General features: G+C 37.4%; 1 protein-coding gene across 1 annotated transcript in view; it reads right to left on the minus strand.

Moving 5' to 3' along the window:
- LOC107045523 (COUP transcription factor 1-like) overlaps positions 1-22,898 on the minus strand; it is a 121,483-nt gene extending 98,585 nt beyond the window's left edge. The window contains exons 1-2 of the mRNA XM_015267826.1: positions 22,831-22,898; positions 21,209-21,777 (exon numbers count right to left, since the gene is read on the minus strand). Coding sequence (XP_015123312.1) covers positions 21,209-21,777; positions 22,831-22,898 — 637 coding nt within the window. The remainder of the gene's footprint in view (positions 1-21,208; positions 21,778-22,830) is intronic.
- Between the last annotated feature and the right edge of the window lie 222 nt (positions 22,899-23,120).

A 23,120-nucleotide genomic window follows, 5' to 3' on the forward strand; every position in this document is an offset into this window, starting at 1 on the left:
CTCCTAGTACTTTTCCTACTTGCTTAGCAAATATTGTACTTCACCCAAGGACATGAAAAGTACTTGGGACAAGTAGTTTCCCAACTTTTCACAAGAAAACTTCTCCCAAGTAGAATTCAGTACTGGTAAGTGGTAACTTTTTTTTAGAGTGTATTTTGTTATGAAAGTTTGAGTGATGAGGGGATTGTCGGCAGTTTGGTGGGGTTATATTGAGTAATTCAGGGTGAGAGACAGATTGAAATCCTGTTTTATGGTGACCGTTTTGTTATTAATGCGATTGCGACGTCACTGACCTTGATCGCATCATCTGTTCGTAAGAAATCATCTATTGAAATTTTCAAATAAAATGTTTTCAAATGGTTTTTCTTAAAAAACTCAAAAACCACTTCACCAATTTCATCCAAAATCTAATCAGCACTAAGTTACATAAAAACGCTTCGATTCCATCGAAGAGCCAAAATTCTGTGGACACACGCGTCGACGCACCTACACACACACACACACACACACACACACACACATACAGACATCGTGTTAAAAATGGGTGAAAATGAATGTGGACATTTTGAAATGTCAACATTTGATAAAAACTCGATTATTGATTTTCGGTGTAATTACTATAACTTCCCTAGATCGGGAAGTTAAAAATTCGACAAGGTTGTTGGTCACCCGTTTCGCTCGTTCCCATTGCGTGTGCGCTGGAGTGGGTGTGACCTATTACGGGTCGAATCTATAACTTTCCGACCGATTTCCATTTTTTTGTTTATTAGGGAAAAAAGCAAATTTTGAAATTGCCATCTGAAGAATGAGAAAACGGCTGAGACGATTCCACTCAGCGTCCAATCAAAATCAAAGGAAATGCAATTATATCGATCGTACCAAAAAAATTCCATCCCTATCATTATTCTCGCTAAAATTTTTGAAATTTCAAAGGAAACTCATTTTTTTTATTTTTTTGCACACATTTTATGCGAATAACTTTTTCATTTTTTTTGCACACGTCTGATGCGAGTTACTAATGAACTACTGAGACGATCATCTTCATAAACTAATCAGTTTTAAGTTACATCATGATGATGCATCAATTGAGAAAAAATCAAATTGCACCATTCGTTCAAGTGAAATCGTGTCCCAAAAATTTTTGCGTCACATACATTGGCACACACATACACACACAGACAGATATGCGTTCGTAAAACGTGGAGATAACATTAAATTTCCACTTTTGATTTCTGGGGTCATTACAATAATTGAATTGCGGCCTTTGGGTCGGGAAGTTAAAATGATATTCGATTATTTAATTTAATATTACATTAAAAAATTATGGAATATTCCTCGTGGGTGCGTTGCTATCAATGGAACGTACCATGCCACCATTTTCGAAGAAATGAAACAGGCTCATTTGTGTGCACGTAATAATGAGGGCAATGGGCCATTATAATAAACCGAGACCTCGAAAATTCTCGAAGTATTTCCTGCAAGCGCATGGAAATGTACATTTTCATCGGCGATTTTTCTGCAGAAGTTTAGCGGAAATATACTGCATGTCAATGAGTGACAAGTATTCGAGAGATTATTTTTCATGTGTAATTTGGCCAAGTAGGCGCTCCGTAGTCGAAAGAAATATGTGATATTAGTTGAGAACAAGTGAGGCGCTACTATATGCAATTTCCAAACCCCTAGTGTGCAATTATCGGGTATTTGCTGCCCTGAGAAAAAATTTAATTCTGTCAATCAAATTAGTTTCAGACAAGAATTTATAGCGAAATTTTGTATGGAAATTTTGGGCATTCGTTTGTCTGAAATAAATTTGATTGGCAGAATTATACTTTTCCGCCACGATGGGCGCAACGTGCACATTTTCCTTCCGCTTCGCGGTACGGATATCTGACTTTGCGCCTACGCCGTGACGGAAAATAACGTCTTGACCACGGGAGGTAAAATATAGGACCCTTATCACCTCGCCTTCGGCTCGGGTGGTAATTCTACACGTGGGCACGACTGTTTTATTTTCCTTTCCTAGGTATAGGGAATATACTATTTTCTCAGTGTGATAAGTTCGCTGTAAGCAACCCAAGTTGTCAAGTTTACTAGCTTATAATGTCATGGGTGTGCGCGTGAGCGATTTGTCGGAAAAACTGACGACTTCGTTTTTGTGCTGCCAATTTGGAGGGAAGTGAGGAAGAAGCACCGAGTATCCCGTTCTCGGAAATTTCTCAAAAATTATACAATAAAGTTCTTGAGATGTAAAAAACAATTTTTTTAAATTCTGCCTGATCAATACCAAGCTCCCCGCAAGGGAAAAGAAAAAGAAGTTCTCCAAACAATGAGGGAGGTTGCAGTTAATATAGTATAATATATTTTATTGATATCCCATGCAGGGCAATACAAAGTGGCGGAACATCGGGCCAAACTCGGCGCCGAGTTCCCCGATAATTGGGTGCGATGTTCGGCCGATGTTCGGCCGAACGTTGGGACGTTATCTCAGGCCATTATAGACACCGATGTACGGCCAATATTGGCGTTGATTATCAGCCAACCATCGGTGAAACAAAATTTTAAAATCGTTTATACATATTAGTTCCTATAGTTTATAATCGTTTTTTAACCCTTCTTATCCATTCCAACAAACCAAGAAAGAAAAAAATTAAATTGAAAAAAATTAAAAATTGTTCCCGGCGGGATTCGATCGCGGGTCCTTCCGATCTGTAGTCAAGCGCGCTGTTTTTTTTCCATGGTTTTTATTCATGAACAGTCAATATTTACATATTTACATAACTTAAAAACTAGAATCAAAAAACTTTTATGATGAATATTTTCATTCGATTTTTTAACTTATGGCCCATTAGTGGCTCTCGAGTTATGACATTGTATTTTTGTATTTGATTTCTTAATAACAATTTATTTTTTTTGGGTGTGCAAATTGGTTTTGCTAATGATAATTAAATGTGTAAACATTGTAATGTGCCTAAAAAAATTTTAATTTTTTGCTATGTGTAAAAAAAAAGGCACAGCCGGGTATGTAAGGAGGTCGAAAATTATTCCTACGGAATCTGTTTCTTTGGTTGTTCTTATTTTTATTAGACTCTTTATAGATTTTTTCACGAACTGCGAGTTCTGTGATGTATTTATCATTTGCATCAAGCCACCAATACTTTTTGGTAACTCTATCAAAATTATCGATGTCGATTTTTGGTATATCTCTAGTCAAGCGCGCTGTCCACTGAGCCATCTGGAATTTCTTATGAATACAAATTTTTTTCGGGGATATAAATACCACATGGTGTGTTTGTTTGAATCCGCGAATGTGATGAACAATAATTAGTTAATGAAAGTGTAACTCTGATGAGAAGAGTTAATTAATTAATTTACAATTAATTTTTGTTATTCTTAAAATATTTAGGCTTTCATTCGGGGTATCGATATCTATAGTCTGTATATTAGAAAAGAGGATGAATGCATGCTATCCATCTATTTATTCAACAAATAGCCTGCAAATATTAAGTCGGTTCCGATCATCGGCCGTGGAGCGGCCTTTCATCGGGGCCCCGACGTTTGGTGTCCGGATATTGGACCAATGTTTGGCCTTTGATCAAAGCCCCGATGTTCGGCAATCAGATATTGGCCCGATGTTTGGCCTTTAATCAGAGCCCCGATGTTCGGCAAGCAGATATTGGGCAGATGTTTGGCCTTTCATCGGGGACCCGATGTTCGGCGAGCAGATATTGGGCCGATTTTTGGCCTTTCATCGGCCCCCGATATTCGGCGACCGGATATTGGACCGATGTTTGGCCGTATTGAATATATCGGCAAATCCTGCATGGGATATCATAATACCAAAAAATATTGTACGCGTCGGTTGCACTAACTAAGCTCTCTTATCTAAATAGCTAAGAGACGATTTTATTATCTAAATGGACGATAAAATTTTTCCTGCATAAATTTCATGTCTCTATATACAATATATTATATTATGCCATATTAAATTATGATGAAGGAGAAAAGGGGAAAAGTGGAACGTTTCTGTTGAACTCTAATTCTTCGATGTCAAGTCGATGTGAAACGTTTCATTTTACGCCACTTTTTCTTTTTCATATAGATTTTCAAATACTTTATTTTAAAAAAAAATACACTTTGCCCTTACATGGCACAATATTCCTTTATGGTATATTTATAATACAAAAATGAAAATGTTCTGATTTTTTTCAGTAAGATGCAGAATATGTTTTTTCTTGAAGATCCAATTTGACGTAAGGTACAATATTCCTATATTTATGTTGTTCAAAAATATTGGAGGAGTTAACTAACATTGCGCGCCTTGCTAAAGATAAGCCGGAGAAATGCGCATTTTTCCTTAGAATATGAAAAACAAAGTTTAACGAATGAAATTCAAACTTTTCATTTCTGGCCAAAATTTCGGTGAACAAAATTATTCCCCGAATACCGTTCTAGCTTCAAAATCAATCGGGGATAATCTCCTGTATACAAACATAAGCGGCAAATTTTTCAGAAAAATGACTCGGCCTACGTGTTTTCAACGCTGCTCGAGGCGGTTCACATTATAATCAAGAATAAGAAGATAAATGGATTTTCCCTATACAGGAAAATCTGTTCAAAATCAATCAACGGACAAAGAAATTCTTCATTCTCATGGCAGAGCACATCTGGTTGATTGGTACTGATCAAAGATCCTACTGGCTCTTGCATGAGGCTGATAGAAGGCACAATACTAGCGCCATAAACTCACGATGATCGCAACTGTGCTTGCCTGCATTACTGACCGGACTCCTGAAGTAAGAGAATCGAGCATTCATTGATGACGAACGAGGGTCGTAATTGACGGCGATCACTTTATTACATGGACGGATTGATTTCGATGTCAAGCAATGTCAAATGATTGAAAATCATTATCAATTTGTTAAACCCGTCTCGTGATGCTGTTAAACTGTCCGGTACTTCAGATTGCTCCAAGGGTGCTTCTGAGTAGATACTACTTTACATATATCGTTATTCATATAGGAGAATGAAACTATAATAGAGTGAGAAATGTAACTAACTCGCAAGAGCTCCTCTCAGTTTTCCATTGCATACGAATGATGAGTTATGGAAATTGGTAATTTCCACTCTACATTGGATATTATATACTGAATATGTTCCTCGTTATATACACAACTTATATCTATAAATGATGGCAAGTCATGTAAAGAACAGTTGGTTTATTTCGATTTATATCGTTAGCCGTCCATGAATGGTTGTTTCGGAGAATCAATGATCCCAATCTGACGAGACTTGAATGACAGTAAATTGCATGGGAATTTCGAAAGGAACTTAGTTCGAAGATGATTGCTAGTGATGCCGCAAGAGAAGAAGAGAAACGTGCTGAGATAAGCGAATGGTCATAAGAAACAAGACACGAGAATATCTTTTTCTTACAAATGAGGAGAAAAACAAGTCAAGAGGATTTCAAACAAAAGACGAGAGAGAGAGAGAGAGAGAGAGAGAGAAAATTTAATTAATTATGAATTTAACAATTTCCTGGATTTTTGAACCTTGGGATTTTTTTAATCATCTTTTTCTTAGCTTTCTTTGCTGAAGCTTCATCATTTTGACTCCTCGATGGTTCCGATCGAAAATCGTCACTGATCACAATATAGTATATTTCGTTACGAGGGCGGAAATAGTATATTTCGTCATTAGGCCGAAAAAAAAATTTTCTGACGAATATGAGGTTTGCAGCATGAGCCGAAGGCGAAGGCGACTTTGAATCTCGTACAATTCGACAAAAATCAGTGGATGAACACCCGTTGTGTTTTACAAATAGCCACAATACCCCACCTGACAACAGCATCCCGCAGGATGTGTTGTTGCGTTGCTTTCGTATTCGTTTTTCGATTTTTTCTTCAGAGAAAAAATTTTTTTTGTTTTTAAATTCCAGAAATGTTGAGTTTTATTTGTTCGCTTTTTCTACGGAACATTATTTTTGTTTTTTAATTTTTGAAAATATTGTTGATTTTGTTTTTTTTCAGGGGGGGGGGAGGCGAAGCCTGCCTGCACGCGAAGCGTGCCTAAAAAGTTACTTTTTCGCACAGCGTGATGAAAATATGTTTTCGTTTTCTCATGCTCATATTTGATTAGGAAAGGTTACGTAAAATTAGCGGCAGTTATTTACACCTAACTGTAAGGTGATAGAGCGATCGGTGTCAACAGTGTATACAGATTAAACGACAAAAGTGAAAGACAAGGGGCCAGTGACAAATTTGTGTCTCAATACTAGTAATTAGTGATGCTGCAAGATAAAATGGCAAAAATCACACTCTCTTGTCTTCTTTATACTTTCCTGTTAGCCCGGTGGCTTGACGCAGTGGGTAAGATCCTTGCCTCACATGCGAAAGGTTCCGAGTTCAAATTCCGGCCGGGTAGAATGGTGCGATCTAACCATTTAAAGTCTTGATCATCATCGCAGTATACCCTAACCGAGTCGAAGCGATGTAAAATAACGAAAAAAAAAAACTTTCCTGTTCTATTTTCCTTGGTAAAATTACAATTTTTGAAATTGATGTTCACATTCGACGTATTCCACGCCAAATGAGTCAACCGTTTAGCCTCACCCTCTTGAAAATTGATGGCGATTTTTTCTACCATTGAGGGGGGGGGGGTTGAAAAACTATCTCTCAAGTTTTTTTAGATTTTTTCGGCAGCCCAGTTTGAAGATATGATTTTTTTCTTGTTTTTCCGTTTTTTTTCAATAACTCGTGTTTTATCTATCCGACTTTGATTTATTAAGCGTCAAAATTTTTCATTTTTTACTGCCTATAGGAATATTTTTAGTAAAATTTTTTTTTCCATCTTTAGATGCTCATAATAACGCAATTTCGAAAGAAAAGTTGAAAAAGTTCAATTTTGAAAATTATTTCACTTTTGATTTGTTTCATTTTTTGTCAGTAATTCTTATAATCAGAACAAGTATTTTGAGCCGTCATACACATTGGGGATCCACCTGGATCTAATTTATTTTAATTTTTTTCTTTTCGAAATTCCGCAAATTTGGTCAAAACACCCCAAAATAGCAATGATTGACTTTGATTATAGACAGTATGAAGTGAATTTGTATCAAAAAAATATGAAAAATATATTTTTTCGATACATAGTCGAAATCGTTTTGGGGTGTTTTGACCAAATTTGCGAAATTTCGAAAAGAAAAAATTGAAAATAGAATAGATCCAGGAGGATGCCCAACTTGAATGTCGGCTCAAAATACTGTTTTTGATTTTAAGAATTACTGAAAAAAATGAAACAAATCAAAAGTGACGTAATTTATAAAAGACAACTTTTTAAACTTTTTTTTTCGAAAATTCGTTATTATGAGCATCTAGGAATTTAAAAAAAATTACTAGCAATACTCGTATAGGCGGTAAAAATGGAAATTTTTGACGCTTAATAAATCAAAATCGGACAAATAGAACACGAGTTATTGGCAAAAAACGGAAAAATGTAACAAAAATTATATCTCCGAACTGGGCCGCCGAAAAAATATGAAAACATTTGAGAGATAGTTTTTCAACCCCCCCTCCCCCCCTCAATTGTAGAAAAAATCGCCATTTTCCAAGGGGGTAAGGGTCAGCGGTTGACTCATTTGGCGTGGAATACGTCGAATGTGAACATCAATTTCAAATGCTTCTCTTCTGTATCAATTTTTACAAAAATTGTAATTTTACCAAGAAAAATAGAACAGGAAAGTATTTTTTTTTTCGTTATTTTACGTCGCTTCGACCCGGTTAGGGCATACTGCGATGATGATCAAGACTTGAAATGATTAGATCGCACCATTCTACCCGGTCGGAATTTGAACTCGGAACCTTTCGCATGTGAGGCAAGAATCTTACCCACTGCGCCAAGCCACCGGGCTAACAGGAAAGTATAAAACAAGACAAGAGAGTTGTGATTTTTGTCATTTTCTCTTGCAGCATCACTAATTACTAGTATTTAGATACAAATTTATACTGATTTCCGGCCTCATCAGATCAGAGATTCTTGAGATGTAGTGATTCCTCAAAAATCACTTTTTCTCAATATCTCAAGACCCATTCAATCGACCCGATGTATTCTCCATTTCAAGATATTCGCCACGATGAAGCTATCTGATGAAATCAATATATGGCAATCTCACTGGGTAAAATTCTATGTTATTATCATTCTCCCTTTTTCGGAGAAATCAAATCATAACTCTACTAATAAGTGAGATAAAAATTTCAAATCGAGTAGTATTTTGGGACTCGTGACAACAAAGTTTAAAGCAGTAGAAAAAATTACTATTGTCTTGGTATTATTTCTTCGACATGGAATGATTTTTCACGAACATCTCACTAAAATTTCTATGCATCACAATGAAATAAGAAGGATCCTGACTTTATACAGAAAATCTATGAATTATTATACCGGTGCCGCGAATAATTTTACTGTTGCCATGGAGTTACATACTCGAAGTCAAGAAATTTTACTTCATATATGAAAAATTTTGTTGAATTGACAATTGATTGCTACCAGATTGACAATTGCCCTAGTGGAAAATCCAAAATTATAGCGTAACATACCTGATCAGAATCTGATAAGGTATCCTGATCAGTGTCTGATCAAGAACTGACTAAAATTTCCACTCGGGTATGATTCAATTTGAAAGTATAATTCGTAAGGGTCCTGGTAGCTCAGGTGGTAAGAGCACTCGAATTGGCAGGGGTAGATGTGGCGACATCAAACCCCAATATTTTACCCAATATGATAAGATGGGTCTTTTCCAAGACGAATAAAAAAGTCAAAATAATCCATTGATAATTTTGAAAATAAGGAATTGATCTACTCCATAGAAATTCCAAAAATTGATATCAATAATTTCGTTAGAATTAACAAAAAATATTGGTGGTTGGAAGCCAACGACAAATACATGAGAGAACTCACAACTCGTGAACTAATTTACAAACAAACAAATAAAAATAAAAATAGACAAAACACACGCTGCCTCAGGAATAATCTCCGTCCTCCGTAGATTTATTCTACCTACCAATATAATACACTAGATATCATATAGATCATTATATAAAAAAATTTACTATCGCTTTATACCAACAATAATTATTTAATTTATGTGATCTAATATCAAACATTATCACATAACTGTATTATACAAATATATTTTTATTTTATTTTTCTATTTCATTGGTTTTATCGAAGTAATTCTCGATTTGAAACCCCTCCTCTAGCCTACCTCCCCTCCTTTTCTTTTTCCTCTCATTGTTATCTGCAGTATCATGGCCGTCTTATTCTTAGCTTTCCCCCATTCGAGCTAGGACTGCACGGGAAACCATGTAAAACCCCAGTCGTACAGCCGGCCGATTTGTGCAGTGCCCTAATATATCCATCTGTCACACTGGCTAGATGGAGACACTAGGCCGCTACACCGTACCTACCGCCCGCAATGTTTGTGCGAGCGAGGTGTTCCTAAGCGGTCACTCATCCAAGTACTAACCCAGCTCAACACTGCTTAGCTTGGATGTCCGCCGAAGCAACACCTCACCCACCTAACCATTACAGTCGGTCTTATTATACAAATATATCGAAAATCTATTTTTCATTTTCCTCCGCAGATACTCTGTTGTGTTTTTTTTTCGCATTCAGCAAAGAATTGTTATCCCTTTTTGTAAGCACATGAAAAAGTATATACTTTTAAATAAATGCTGCAAAAAGACTTTTGTATTGTGAATCAAAACAAAATGTTATTATGAAATTATATTTCAAAATATATAAAATAAACTAGAGAGTCACTAATGGGCCATACGTTTAATCAATAAGATGATGTTACTTAACATGAAAGTTTTTTGATTCTAGTTTTCAAGTTATGAATATATGTAAATATTGATTGTTTCTTGAATAAACACCTTGAAAAGCCGGGTTCGATTCCCGGCTAGGAAATTACCAATTTTTTCTCTCCAAAAATTAAATTTAATTAATGCCTAATGAAGGTAGGCGGTGAAACCCTAGTGGAAAACCCAAAATTATAGCGCAACATACCTGATCAGAATCTGATAAGGTAACCTGATCAGTGTCTGATCAAGACCTGACTAAAATTTCCACTCGGGTATTTTTTACTGTGCAAGGAATAGATTTTTCTGGTGGTAAAAGATTTAATCCACTTTACCATGTATATAGCACGGTAATTTGTATTGTGACTAATAGTGAAAAATCATCTGTTTTTTTCCACGTGCTTAACCTTATCTATGAAACTATTTCATGCCATATCTTTCAAACCAATCAACCAATTTCAATTTTCAATTTCCCGTCTCGGAAAATGGAAATTATTGTAATAACATGAGAAATCGAAAGTGTTAATATCTACCCCCCCCCCCGCTCCCCGTTGACCATCACAAATGAGAGTTAAATTTTTATTTTAATTCGTTTGGTGTTGGTCCACTGCGCATTTAGACATTAAAATATGATCATGATCTTTTTTCGTCGATATACATGAAACTACTTTTGCGTATTATTTATGACTGTCACAAATTAGAAAATATTCATGACCGTTATATGCATCGACAATAATGATTTGGGACCATGATGTGTAGTTACAAAATATATGACCATCGCGAGACTGTCATTTCTTGGTCATATGACACGATCTAAAAAATGACGTTCATTTGGTATCTTTAGTTTTCATATAACTTGGTTCTGATTCAATACCCAACGAAATTGTCTTGGAAGTTTTTTATTTCGATAAAATTTCCAAAATTTGCGATTTTCTATGTAATGAACAGCAAAAAGGGGATTTGTCAAGAAGTTATTGGTTTCACTCGTAGTAAGTCACACCCTCTTCAATCCACCTCAAACCCAGATACTCATGCTGGAGGCGAGCGTTCTTGGCAATCTAGAGGTTTGCAATTCTGGAAGAATGATAGCTCTACCTTGAAGAAAATCATTTCATAAAGAGAAGTTGTGAAGCCCACAACATACAAAGACTCGTTGGCTCATTTTTTCCTGATGAATCAAGCATTTGGATCGAGGAGACAAATGACCGATAGTAAACAGAAGTACTTATGTGCTTCAAAAAATGATAAAATCTCCCTAAGAAATAAAAACTAATATTTTCGTTGAAGAACAGTTAGCCGAAAAAAAGTTTTGTTCAGTTGTTTCTGGGAAGTTAGAACACTAGTTATTGAAAAATGCGATTTTCACAGGAGTATTGAAAAAAAAGTCAAGGAAAGAACATGTGAAGTATTGAAATATCGAATAATGGTCATATTACACCGTCAGATGGCTTTAAGGCAAATAACTAAAAATGAAAGGATTAGAAGAGAAATTTCATTAAATAAACAATCAGTAGAGGTCGGACCAAGTCCTTGGTGCAGAATTTTTCTACTGTTTGTCTAATATTAATTCAATCCACCATTTTCTGACCAACGCTGAGGACGTGGGTCCTGCCTCTACTGATTATTTATTCCATGTTTAGAGGAAGTTCGCGAGTGAAAATTTCGCTTAGTTCTCTTGGATCTAAATTAGTTTTAGATCCAATACTGGTCAGAATTTCTTGATTATGGTTTCAGATCAGGATCTGATAAGATGCTGAACAGGGTATCTGGACTTAATGCAGCGGAGTGAATTCTTATCCTATTCTGATCACTCAAATCTCAACTGGATCTGTCTTGAATTCGGTACTGATCAGAACGCTAGGATTCTAGCATGTTAATCAGACATGGATCCAAACAAGCGTTACGTTTCCGATCCAAAAGTGATCAAAATCAGTTTTCACGGGTGACTCTTTTATTCTGGCCTGATTTGGATTTCCGTTCGGGTTTTTTCTCTAGTACTTTGATTTAGAGTTATTCACCGCAAAGCAATCTGACAGTGCAATAGGACCATCTATTCGATATTTTCCAGCATAACGTCTGCTTTCATTTCGTATTTTTTTTTTCAAAATTTGCATGAACATTTCTTAATGAACACTTCTTAATAAATAGTGTTCTTATAATTTCGAGGAACAGCGAAACAAAACTTTTCTTTAACGCATTTCTTTTACAGAAACATTTGTTTGTGTTTTTTAAGAAGATGGCTATTTTACATTTTTTCACGAATTCAAAGCTTACAATGACCACAGCTTACGAATGATCGAAAACTTTTTGTTCTTCCATTATACAAATAAATAAATTCTGACAACGCTGCTGTGTTCACCTCGTGCCGAAAAGTGGCTTTCCGTTTACTCGTAAACGAAAAGTCAACGAAAAATTTTCCACACTGAAAGGGAATTTTTTTTCGTGCATATATCTGAATGTTACGAGGATGAATGGTGTGAAATTTTACTGAACGTATAGGGTAAAAAATCATTCTCCATCAAAAAAAAATTATACGCAATATTGAGCAATCATTCACGTACACTGAGATAATTTCTGATGGAATGCAGTGCAAATTTTCCAGTTTCAGTAAACATTACCCTCACGTGTTGTCGCGGGCCAACGGAGCAAAATTCACTATTTGTCTCGTTTTGTTCTCCGAAATAGAGTGAAATAGTATATTTCGGTCCAAGTGCGACGGGATGGTAACGAGTGTGAAGTTGGTGGCCCGAGGCGAAGCCGAGGGCTGCCAATCACACGAGTTAAAAAACCCCGTCGCACCCCACGTACGAAAAAACGAATGGGCCGAGCTTGGCCCAAGCCCGGTGGCGGGCGTGCCGAACTTCGGGACCCGTTCCTCAACCGGGACCGCGCCGGACTTGGTGGAAACCTGGAATGATAACATCGGGCCAGGTCTGGGCGCCCATCTCGGCCCAGCGTTGATTGCCAGTCGTTGGCCAGGCTCAATTAAACATTACTTAATTACATGAATATGATAATATGGGTGATTGAAATACAAGTAATTTAATATTACTCCTCAGCATTCGTAATAGGTTCAACGAGGAAAAAAAATCAATACCGGCATGCGACTGGTGCCGCACTGGCTGCCAAACTGTTCATGGCAATTATCAATAATAACAAAAACAAAATAATTAACATTTTTTAGGATGATTTTTAGTATTGATTGTGCCCTACCTACCAAACCCTAACGCAATCATCGCTGAAAAACCGATTTTGTTAACTTAAAATATTACCCCCTAACGTGGGCTCGAACCCACGACCTCACGACTACTAATCCGACGCCCTAACCACTAGTCTACCGCGCAATTCGTAAAACCTCTACTTCAAATCTTCCATATTAATTCCATCTCGGTTTTTTTCGACTTGAATGTTTTATCATTCAGTTGATAGAAATATTAAGTGATTCAACTACAGTTTAATCGGTAAATTAATTCAATAATGAATAATAATAATTATTATTATTAATTACAATAATAATTGTAACAATTAGGATTACTGTTGAATGACGATTCTTCTTCTTTTCGTAATAATTAGCGAGTAACATGTGACTTCAACACCTACAATGTCACCATTTTTTTACGATTACACCCTTAATATTTTACCCTCAAGTTTCCACCCTTACCATTCAACCCTCAGAATGTCAGTCTTATGATTTTTTCGCCCCTTTCCATTATTGCGATTTGACCCTTACAATTTTACTCTTCAGATTTTACCCTTATGATTCCACCCCTATGATTCCATTCTCATCATCTCACCCTTACGACTTAACCCTTACAGTTACACCAACGGCTGGAGCCCAATGACCAAGCTCCGGGCCACCGCTGGCTGAGGCTTGGTTATCGAGCTCCGGCATGCCAGTGTCCGGCCAAGGCTGGGCCAGATCTGTCAACCAAGGCTCGGTTACCTGCCCTTCTCCCGAGACTCAAGCCCTGGTCCCCAGGGATGGCCGAACCTCGGTCCAAGCCTGGGCGCCCAGGCTTGGCAAGCCCAGGCTTGTGCCAGGCTTGGCCCGTTTCTCCAACACTGGCATTTCGTACGTGGGACGTGTGTCCGAACTATATTTTTTGTTATTGATGTTAGGTTCAGCGAGTGCCGAACTGTGCCATTTTTCGTTTACTAGTAAACGAAAAGTCACTTTTCGACCCGTCTTCGGCTCGTGCTATAAACCTGCCACGAGCCAAAAAACACATTTCCCACGAGTATCGAACGATATTTTTCATCACAATGTGCAGAAAAGGGCCGTTTTAGGCACGCTTCGCGTGCCTAAAAAGTTACTTTTTCGCACAGCGTGATGAAATAGCTATTTTTGTCACTCGACCGAAAAAAACTTTTCTGATGAGTATGAGGATTTCAGACTGAGGCGAAACCCAGAAATGCAATCACACTAGTCAGAAAAGTTGTTTTCGGCCGAGTGACGAACATAATTTTTCTTTCTAATGCTCTTGGTCATCATACTGTTTTGTATTTTATGACATGACATACTAAATAATATATTGTGCTTTGAATATGTGTTACGATTTATTACATTGAGCTCTAAATATAGATACCTTTGAATTCATAGCTTTCAAGGTGTTAGCGTTCTTCTGCTTTCATTGAGAACTTCAATTCATTAGAATCCGCCGGAAGCTTACAACCAGTCAAATGCAATTGGTAGCGAAAAGAATGAAGAAAAAAAAGATAAGGCATTCGATAAATGCCCAATACCGAGCGCATGCGAGCGGCCAGCTATTTGGTTTGATCATCGGATAACCCGAGTAATTCTTGAGGTGATTTCTAAATCAAGTACTTTGCCAAAAATACCCTCTGATGATGAATCATGAATTTATAAACCAATCAAAAATATTTAAATAGTTGTAAGAGTAATATTTTCGTAGCGTTGTTACCAAAAGTATAATTTTCATCATTAGGTTGGCCAAGTATTTTCCTACGAATTTGAGTTTTGAATTCGAGCCGGAGGTGAGAATTACCTTCACATTCGTCACAAAATACTTTGTGGACCACTTGATGAATGCAAATTTTTGTCACTAAACCCGAAAACTGCAATCAAACCGAGCGAAGCAATGCTAAAATCACGATGGCTCGTGCCTACTGATAAAAATAAAATTTTAAACGTCTCCAACAAAACGGACCAAGTAAGGTGAATGTCCCAGTACACTCTAAAAAAAAGTTACTACTCACCAGTACTGAATTCTACTTGGGAGAAGTTTTCTTGCGAAAAGTTGCGAAACTACTTGTCCCAAGTACTTTTCATGTCCTTGGATGAAGTACAATATTTGCTAAGCAAGTAGGGAAATTACTAGGAGGAAGTACTTTTATTACTTCCTGTCAGCATTTTTCTTACTTCTCACAAGTACTTTTGATGCTTGGAGCAAGTAATTTTTCTACTTCTCGCGAGTACTTTTATGACTTGATTCCAGTACTTTTGGTTGGTTATTTTGTTGGGAAATTTCATATCATTAATTATCGTTCTCATTATCGTTCTCATTATCATTATCATTCTCAGATGACAATGAACAAATTTCATCAAGGGGAGGTTACGATGAGTTTAAAAATCGCGAGATATTGCAGTAAGATTTATCACACATTGATGATCGATTATTTATATATGTTNATTAATTATCATTCTCATTATCGTTCTCATTATCATTATCATTCTCAGATGACAATGAACAAATTTCATCAAGGGGAGGTTACGATGAGTTTAAAAATCGCGAGATATTGCAGTAAGATTTATCACACATTGATGATCGATTATTTATATATGTTGAAAGACGAAGAATAAGTGGGGAAAAAAACGATTATTTATTGTTTATTTGCCCCCAAGACCTTGAAAATAAAGAAAAATAGCACAGTGTACTCAATTTTTAAAAGATGTCTAGAATAACGGTTACGAGCTACTTTTTTTTTTTTTCTTAATTCGTCTTCTAAATAGTCAATTCGTGATTTAAAATAATTATGGTATTTCAGATTGAAGAAGTAAATACCAAAATATCAATTTTTGGGGTACTGTGTTGCATGAGTATTGCAATTTTCTAACAAAGGAGTCACGGAATTGGTTATTGAAAAGACGAATTTAGAAAAAAGTAGCTGGTAACTTTATTCTACACATCTTTTAAAAAATTGAAAAAAATCCTCTGTAGCCCAAAAATTTAGTACACTACTATTTTGGTTTATTTTCAATGTTTTAGGGGCAAATAAACAACAAAGAATCTCCTCTTTCCGCACTAATTCTTCGGTTTTCAATCTGTTTGAAACCTCCCCTTAATAATAAGAATGACAGGAAATTGAAAAATTAAAAAATGAAGGACACTCTGCATGATTGAACCTAAAATTTATGTTTAAATAGATTTTTCCATCAGTTCCTGGATTTTTTCATTTTCTCTTTAACGTCGCCGCTGCGTCTTGCATTAAATGCAATTCCATATACTCAACACGACAATTCACAACTTCAACATAGATCATCGTTGAAGAAACGAAAAAAAATTGCTTATCGTCCCCCGGAGTATCTGCAATACCGACTGAAATTGCGCTGCTCCGTTCTCTCCGAATCGCCACGGGTATCCCCGGTCGATTGTCCACCATCGCTCCCTCCCCCCCGCGGTATTCATATTTATTGGTAAACAAACGTGTTCCAACACGTTTCAGTCTAGTCATAATCAAGTGTAGTGTACGTTAGGAGTGTTTCTTTGTTCTGACAAAAAAATTCTCTTGAATGACATCGCCGGGAGAAAAGTCATACATTGTTGTGGACGACTTCCTCAAGAAGTCAGATCTCGAAGAATTAATCGATTTATTCCACAGTAAGTATTTTTTACAGATAACCCATTATTTATTCTGTACCTCATTCACGATGGAAGGAAATGTTGTTGATTTCATAAGCTAATATTCAATTTTCTAGCTGAAAAAATCGATGATGAAATTTTTTTGGATCTTGAGGAAAAGCAGATTGATGAACTAATCGAGACAAAAGGCCTTCGATTCAGATTTAAAAAGAAATTTTCTATTTATAAGGCTCCATCAGCTACTCTATCACCACATGGAAATGTAAGATTCTATATTGACACCACAATACTGCTGAATTATTCTTCTTTATGACGTTTCTTTGTTGTGCAGAATGCAGATGAAGACGATCTGGCGAAAATCATAAGTTTAAGCCAAACATTGAGTCAGGTGAGTATTCTTCTAGTCATCAAAATAGAGTGATAAATTAATTGGACATAGAAAATAATATTCGGGTGCTAAAATTAAAGCAAATTTCCTTCGTAACATATTTTCCAAATCATCATCAGACTACTCTCCAAGATCGATCAAGAGAAAAAACGACTGAACAAGAACCAACAATTGAGACTAGTGAAACAGGATCCACAGAAGATCTCACAGAAGACACAAAATGAAATTTCAATTTCAAAAGGGGAAATCAACACGCCTTTCGACATTTAAGGATAATCGGGCGAGGAGGAAATGTAGGAGGTGAGGCGGAGGGGTTTCTATTGTTTTCCTGCAGAAAACCAATCGCTGAACAAAAAAATTTTTCCCATTCGGATTCAAAATTCAGGCAATATTAGGGAGTATCTCCAGTTAAAAATTATTTTTGGAGCTAATCAAATTTATTTGTATCTGTTCTATGCATTGAATGGTTTTCAGATTTTTTTTTTTAATAAATGAAAAAATACTAATCCATGCGAAAAAGTGGCAACATCGTCGGTAGTATTTTTTTTTTCACCAGGAGCTGGTACCACTGGTTCCAGGGAGCTCCAATCACAACGCTTCATCGCTCTCTCTCAAGAGACGTTTAAATTGACCGCGCTACTCCCACCCGATCGGTATTTGAGACGTTGCTGCTCATTTGGGCTTNAAGAGACGTTTAAATTGACCGCGCTATCCCCACCCGATCGGTACTTAAGACGTTGCTGCTCATTTGGGCTGCGTGCGCAGAAATTTCATTTTTCAGTACTTTTTTCGCTATTATTAATAAACAATGCTCCTAGGCGACAATTTTTTTCACTGAAAAAATCATTGATCACATATTCTAAATGTGTCTAAAGTTTCATGACTTTGGCTGCTTTTTTTCCTTGGGTTTTGCAGTTTTTTTTTGTGATTTCCATAAGATCACGGGTTAAATGACCACTTTTTCAAAAATTCATAATAAATTAACCATGTTCCCCAGCAGTCTGACACTTTGCACACGCCTTTTCCATCATTTAAAGAATACGAAAAAAATAAAAGAGAAAAATGGCTGCTTTTTTTCTAACCCTCCGGGCTCGCCCGATTATCCTTAAATGCTACGCTGAGTTCAAACATCTTTTATCCTCAGAACTTAAAGAATACCCCGTCACATCGTCGGTTGAAATTTCAGGCACTCGATACTCGCGCGGATCCGTCGTTGTGATTGGTCTCGGGGATGAATTTCCCGTTTTTGGTGAGATAGTTTCCATTCTCCTTTTGGCAGAAACTCAGAGTANTGCTACCCTGAGTTCAAACATCTTTTATCCTCAGAACTTAAAGAATGCCCCGTCATATCGTCGGTTGAAATTTTAGGCACTCGATACTCGCGCGGATCCGTAGTTATGATTGGTCTCGGGGATGAATTTCCCGTTTTTGGTGAGATAGTTTCCATTCTCCTTTTGGCAGGAACTCAGTGTACATTTCTTGTTGAAAAAATTTTTTGTAAAACGATTTTATCCCGTTGTCAATGCCTATGAAGTAAAGTTAACGCAAACATGGCAATGTATAAATTATAATAATTTAATCACACATGTACCCACAATTGTACGTTTAGCGACTGATGCAAAGAACTATATTGCTCTTCGTCATATAAAAAATTATTTTCTCTCGTATACCCTTTCGGGTTTTTACGATTTGTTTCCTTCCCACCCCCCGATCCCCTGTACCGCATTCGCCGAAGGACGAGGGAAAACCTCACTTGAGGGAAAAACCTGCCCAGGCACAGTCGTCCCTTTAACAAGACTCCCGCTCGACAGTGAAACTGTGAGATTAGAGTGTTACAAATTTTGGCTCCCCAGCCGGATATCGAACCCGGGTCGCTCACGTGCCAATCCCATACTCTAAACACACAGCCACGGCCGTCGGTCTTCGTCATATAATATAAATTTTCAAAACAGCTATTGTTAATTTTGAAAATAAATGATTACATCAACTATTTTTGGACTATTTTTTTTCGTTCTTAGAACTTCCTCTTATTATTCTTCCTAGAATTATCCTCTTCGATAAACGTCACAGTGTTAAAAATCTTCAATTGTAATTTCCTTCGTTTTTCAATGATCTGTTATTATTATTCATTTTATTCTCAAGGAAAGGTTTCTATGAGTTTTGGAAGTCACGACTTCCAAAACTCACAGAGATTCATTATATTCACGAGATTCATTATATATTGATAATCGATCATATATGTTGAAAAACGAAAAATTAGTGGAAAAAAAAATTTATCGTTTGTTTGCTCCCGAGACGATGAAAATTTGAAAAATACGGACGTATTTTTTCTTCAAAATTTTTCAACAGATGTGTAGAATAACAATTACGAGATAATTTTTTTTAATTCGACTTCTAAATAGGCAATTTCATTCTTTGTCGCATAACGAAGTTGCAATTTTCACACAAGATAGCTCAAACGATTAATATTTTAATTTTTTTGTTCAATATAAAATATAGCAATTATTTTGAAGATCATTTTGCTGGCTATTTCGCATGAATATTACATTTTTTGTTATTAAAAAAAATGACTAGTTGGAAATTAAATTTGGAAAAATTAATTGGTAATTGTTATTCTACACATCTTTTGAAAAATTTTGAAAAAAAAATCTCTATAGCTCGAGAATTTATTACACTGGATTATATTTCAATTTTCAAGCGTTTGAGGGGCAAACGAACAATAAACAATAATTTTATTTGCATTAATTCTTCGTTTTTCAACGATTTCCAGTGTATGATGAATCTTACTGTAATATTCCGCGAAAATCCATTAGTACTGGGTTTGAGTACTATTACTACTTGTCTCAAGGATTTTTTCTACTTTTGAGAAGTACAGCTCGGTACTCGGTACGCGTACTTTTAGTACTGATGATGAGTACAGTTGGTACTTGTCACCAGTACCAATTGTACGTGGAGCATAAAACTTGTATTCAGTCGATTTTTGACTTGAACCAAGTAAAAAAATTACCTTTTCTCCAGAGACCCCTCGGTACTGAATACAAGTAGTTTTCCTACTTATCAGAAGTAATCTTTTTTTAGAGTGTAGTTGAACATCCAAATAGAATATCATAACTTGTGATGGGTAAAAAAATTCATAGATTGCCGATATGAGGTACCGAATAATAAATTGCAAGACTAAAAAAAGTGCGGATACTGGAATAGAGTCAGTTCCTGGAATATTCACCTTAACTAATTATTCATTGGATAGTATTGCTATATAAAAAATGTCATCATAAAAGCATAACACTGTATGAAAATTGTGATTGAGCTGATATAGACATGGAAATTCAATTGAAGGTTCACCAATTTTTATGGACGTCTGACAGATTTTGAAAATTTTACAGAAATCTTCCTCAAAAAGTTAAGGAATATCGGGTATATATAACTTCTAATTTCCGGTTCCTTCCCTTGAACATGAGGCAGTATATCTCGTGTAATTGTGGTCTGGTGGTGGTAAATGTTGACTGAAATGCTCTAAAAGCGATTACTCTTCGTTTCTTAGCATCGACCCTTGTCTCAACACTTCAATAATGCAATGAGGGTTTGAAGAATCTGTGGAATGTTGGAGTTTGGTGAAGACAAGGATCTGATTGAATCCGCAGAAATGGAATTCGAACCCAGTTGAAATAGAGAAGGAGAATGAATATCTTAATGATCATGATAACGGTAAATGCGTACACGTGTATCTCGTATTCATTAAACGTGACTCGTTTGCAATACATCATGTTGGAACCATGTGAATAGGTGATATAAACTTGCACGAGAAGTCAGAAGTAGTGGGTGTCTCATTTATAGCCCGTGGGTCTCATCGCGCTTCGTTTCCCAGGGCCGTTACATCGTTATTAGCCTTCTAACGTACGTGTAAGTGTTTCAGAGAACACACCCCACTGGGTTATTAATGATAACTCCGATGTTTTCTCTTCGCTCCTATGAGAGGATCACTTGTAGAGCTCGAAAAATATTTGGTAGAGTGAGAGAATGAATAAAGTTGGACAAATTGTTGAGTTGCACTGGGACTTTTTTGTTACCCGGGGGATTATTAATAATTGCACGTATTGCAATGACACAAGGGACACGTGCTTTAATATAACTTTCACTGGACTTACCTTCGCAGGTAAATTGTCCATAATGTTTACCGCTACTCTTGTCACCACAAACGACACACTCGATATTCGGTGATTTGTCCGTCTGTGAACTGCCTGATTGTGAGCTATTAGCTTGACTGCCGGGTGTCGTACTGGGTGGTAGTGGGTCCCGTGGTGTCAATACACCCCCCACGGGCACGAGACAAGTTATGTCCTCAGGCGTTGCTGATGGTGTAAGATGAGTTGGGGGCATGGGTGGCGGACATACTTGCAATGGGCCGCCAGGATTGTTACTACCGGGACCACCTTGATTACTGTTTTGATTACCACCACCACCGACTAGACTCGTGGATCCAGGATCCCGCGGTGTCCACGAGGGTGGCGGGGCTACCAACGCCATCGAGGCGGTGGTGCCACGGGGTGGGAACCCCAGCTCCAACGTGCCGGTGAGCTCCGGGTGATGATGTCCCGCTGGTATACGACCAGGGAACAAACTCGCCGTCGCGGGCGGATACACCACCCCGGCGGTCGCCAGGGCGTCCGCACCTCCTGACCCCCCACGAACCACTCTGACTCCCTTATCTGTCACCCTGGTTCAATTCTAACTGCTTTCTTGCGAGCGATTTGTTTTGCTGTTGTGCTACTCGTTCTGTCACTTGATGTAGCTTTTTTCCTTTCAAAGGTGAGCTACTAGATATACTGATGATATTGGAACTTAGCACCGACACTCTCTAAGAATTATGGAATATTCAGAAAGTGACGCATAACAAATGTTCTAATGCCAACTCAAATATTCCAAGAATAAAAAAACCATGCGTGATAGTCGTCTGCTTTCCATACAATGATACATTGCCAGAGATGGGGACGGCGATGACGTCCATTATCGCGATCTCATACCACCGCGAGATTTATCTTCTCCGGATGAAGGAAGGTAATCGGGCGCGCGCACGAGGGCGCGCGTCCGCACACACCAAACACAAAATTGTTCAAAGAAAGTCTCGATCACCGAAGTCGACAATTTTTCTTCCTCAATTTCACTGTAACTGAACAATCGATAATTATATAAAGTGACAAAATGACTAATAAAATATTCCTACGTTGACAAATGTTCACTTCACTGTTTTCTATTACGCACCACCTGTTCTTCTTATCCTTGAAGAAAGAGGGGGATACCAGTAGTTCTGGTTCTCCACTCCGCAGGAATCATCACTCGAGGGTTAATTAATTGCACGGGACTTTATTTATTATTGTGTCTTCAAAATCGTCGGCACTGTATTTTGTTATCGATTCATTATTTATAATTTAACTATAGCTGGGTACTTGGCGATGATGAAAGATAATTGGGGGAAAGCAATTTCCTTGATTGAAGATGCATAAATTATATATTGGCAGCTGTGGAAGCGAAGAAGCTTGCGGCTGATGACAACTGACCATCGCCAAGACAGGTAACAAGGAAGAAAAAAGATCACTATATTTTTTTTTTCTTTTTATCCACTGTTGCGCTCACCGTATTTCGAGTCTAGGATACACAAGGGAAAAGCGATCAGTTTAAGAGGAACCAAAGATCCTTGAACAATTCCACGCGACTATTCTTAAGGCCGACTAGAGACCGACTGCCGACTGAGGCGACCCCTGACACCGACCTGGCTGCCCCCACCACCTCAGCTTCGTGCTCGACCTCGTCGGTTTCGCGCGGTTCGCTAGTTGCCATGACTACCGAGGGTGGGGTCGAGTGGAGGGCGCGCCCCGATCTTTCTCTCATTGGCTGCGGGACTGGCCTAACTCCCTCTCCAATTTTCCCAACATCTCGATCTGTACTATCACACGTTTACCCATCCTAGAGAAGTACCCACTTCACTTCTTCTTGGACCTCTTTTTATTCCCTCACTCTTTGGCTAACGTGCAACTGGGTATACTCTTGACTCTCACTAGC

The sequence above is a fragment of the Diachasma alloeum genome, unplaced genomic scaffold (genome assembly GCF_001412515.2).
Source record: "Diachasma alloeum isolate Michigan unplaced genomic scaffold, Dall2.0 Dall_scaffold_00974, whole genome shotgun sequence".
Classification (NCBI taxonomy): domain Eukaryota; kingdom Metazoa; phylum Arthropoda; class Insecta; order Hymenoptera; family Braconidae; genus Diachasma; species Diachasma alloeum.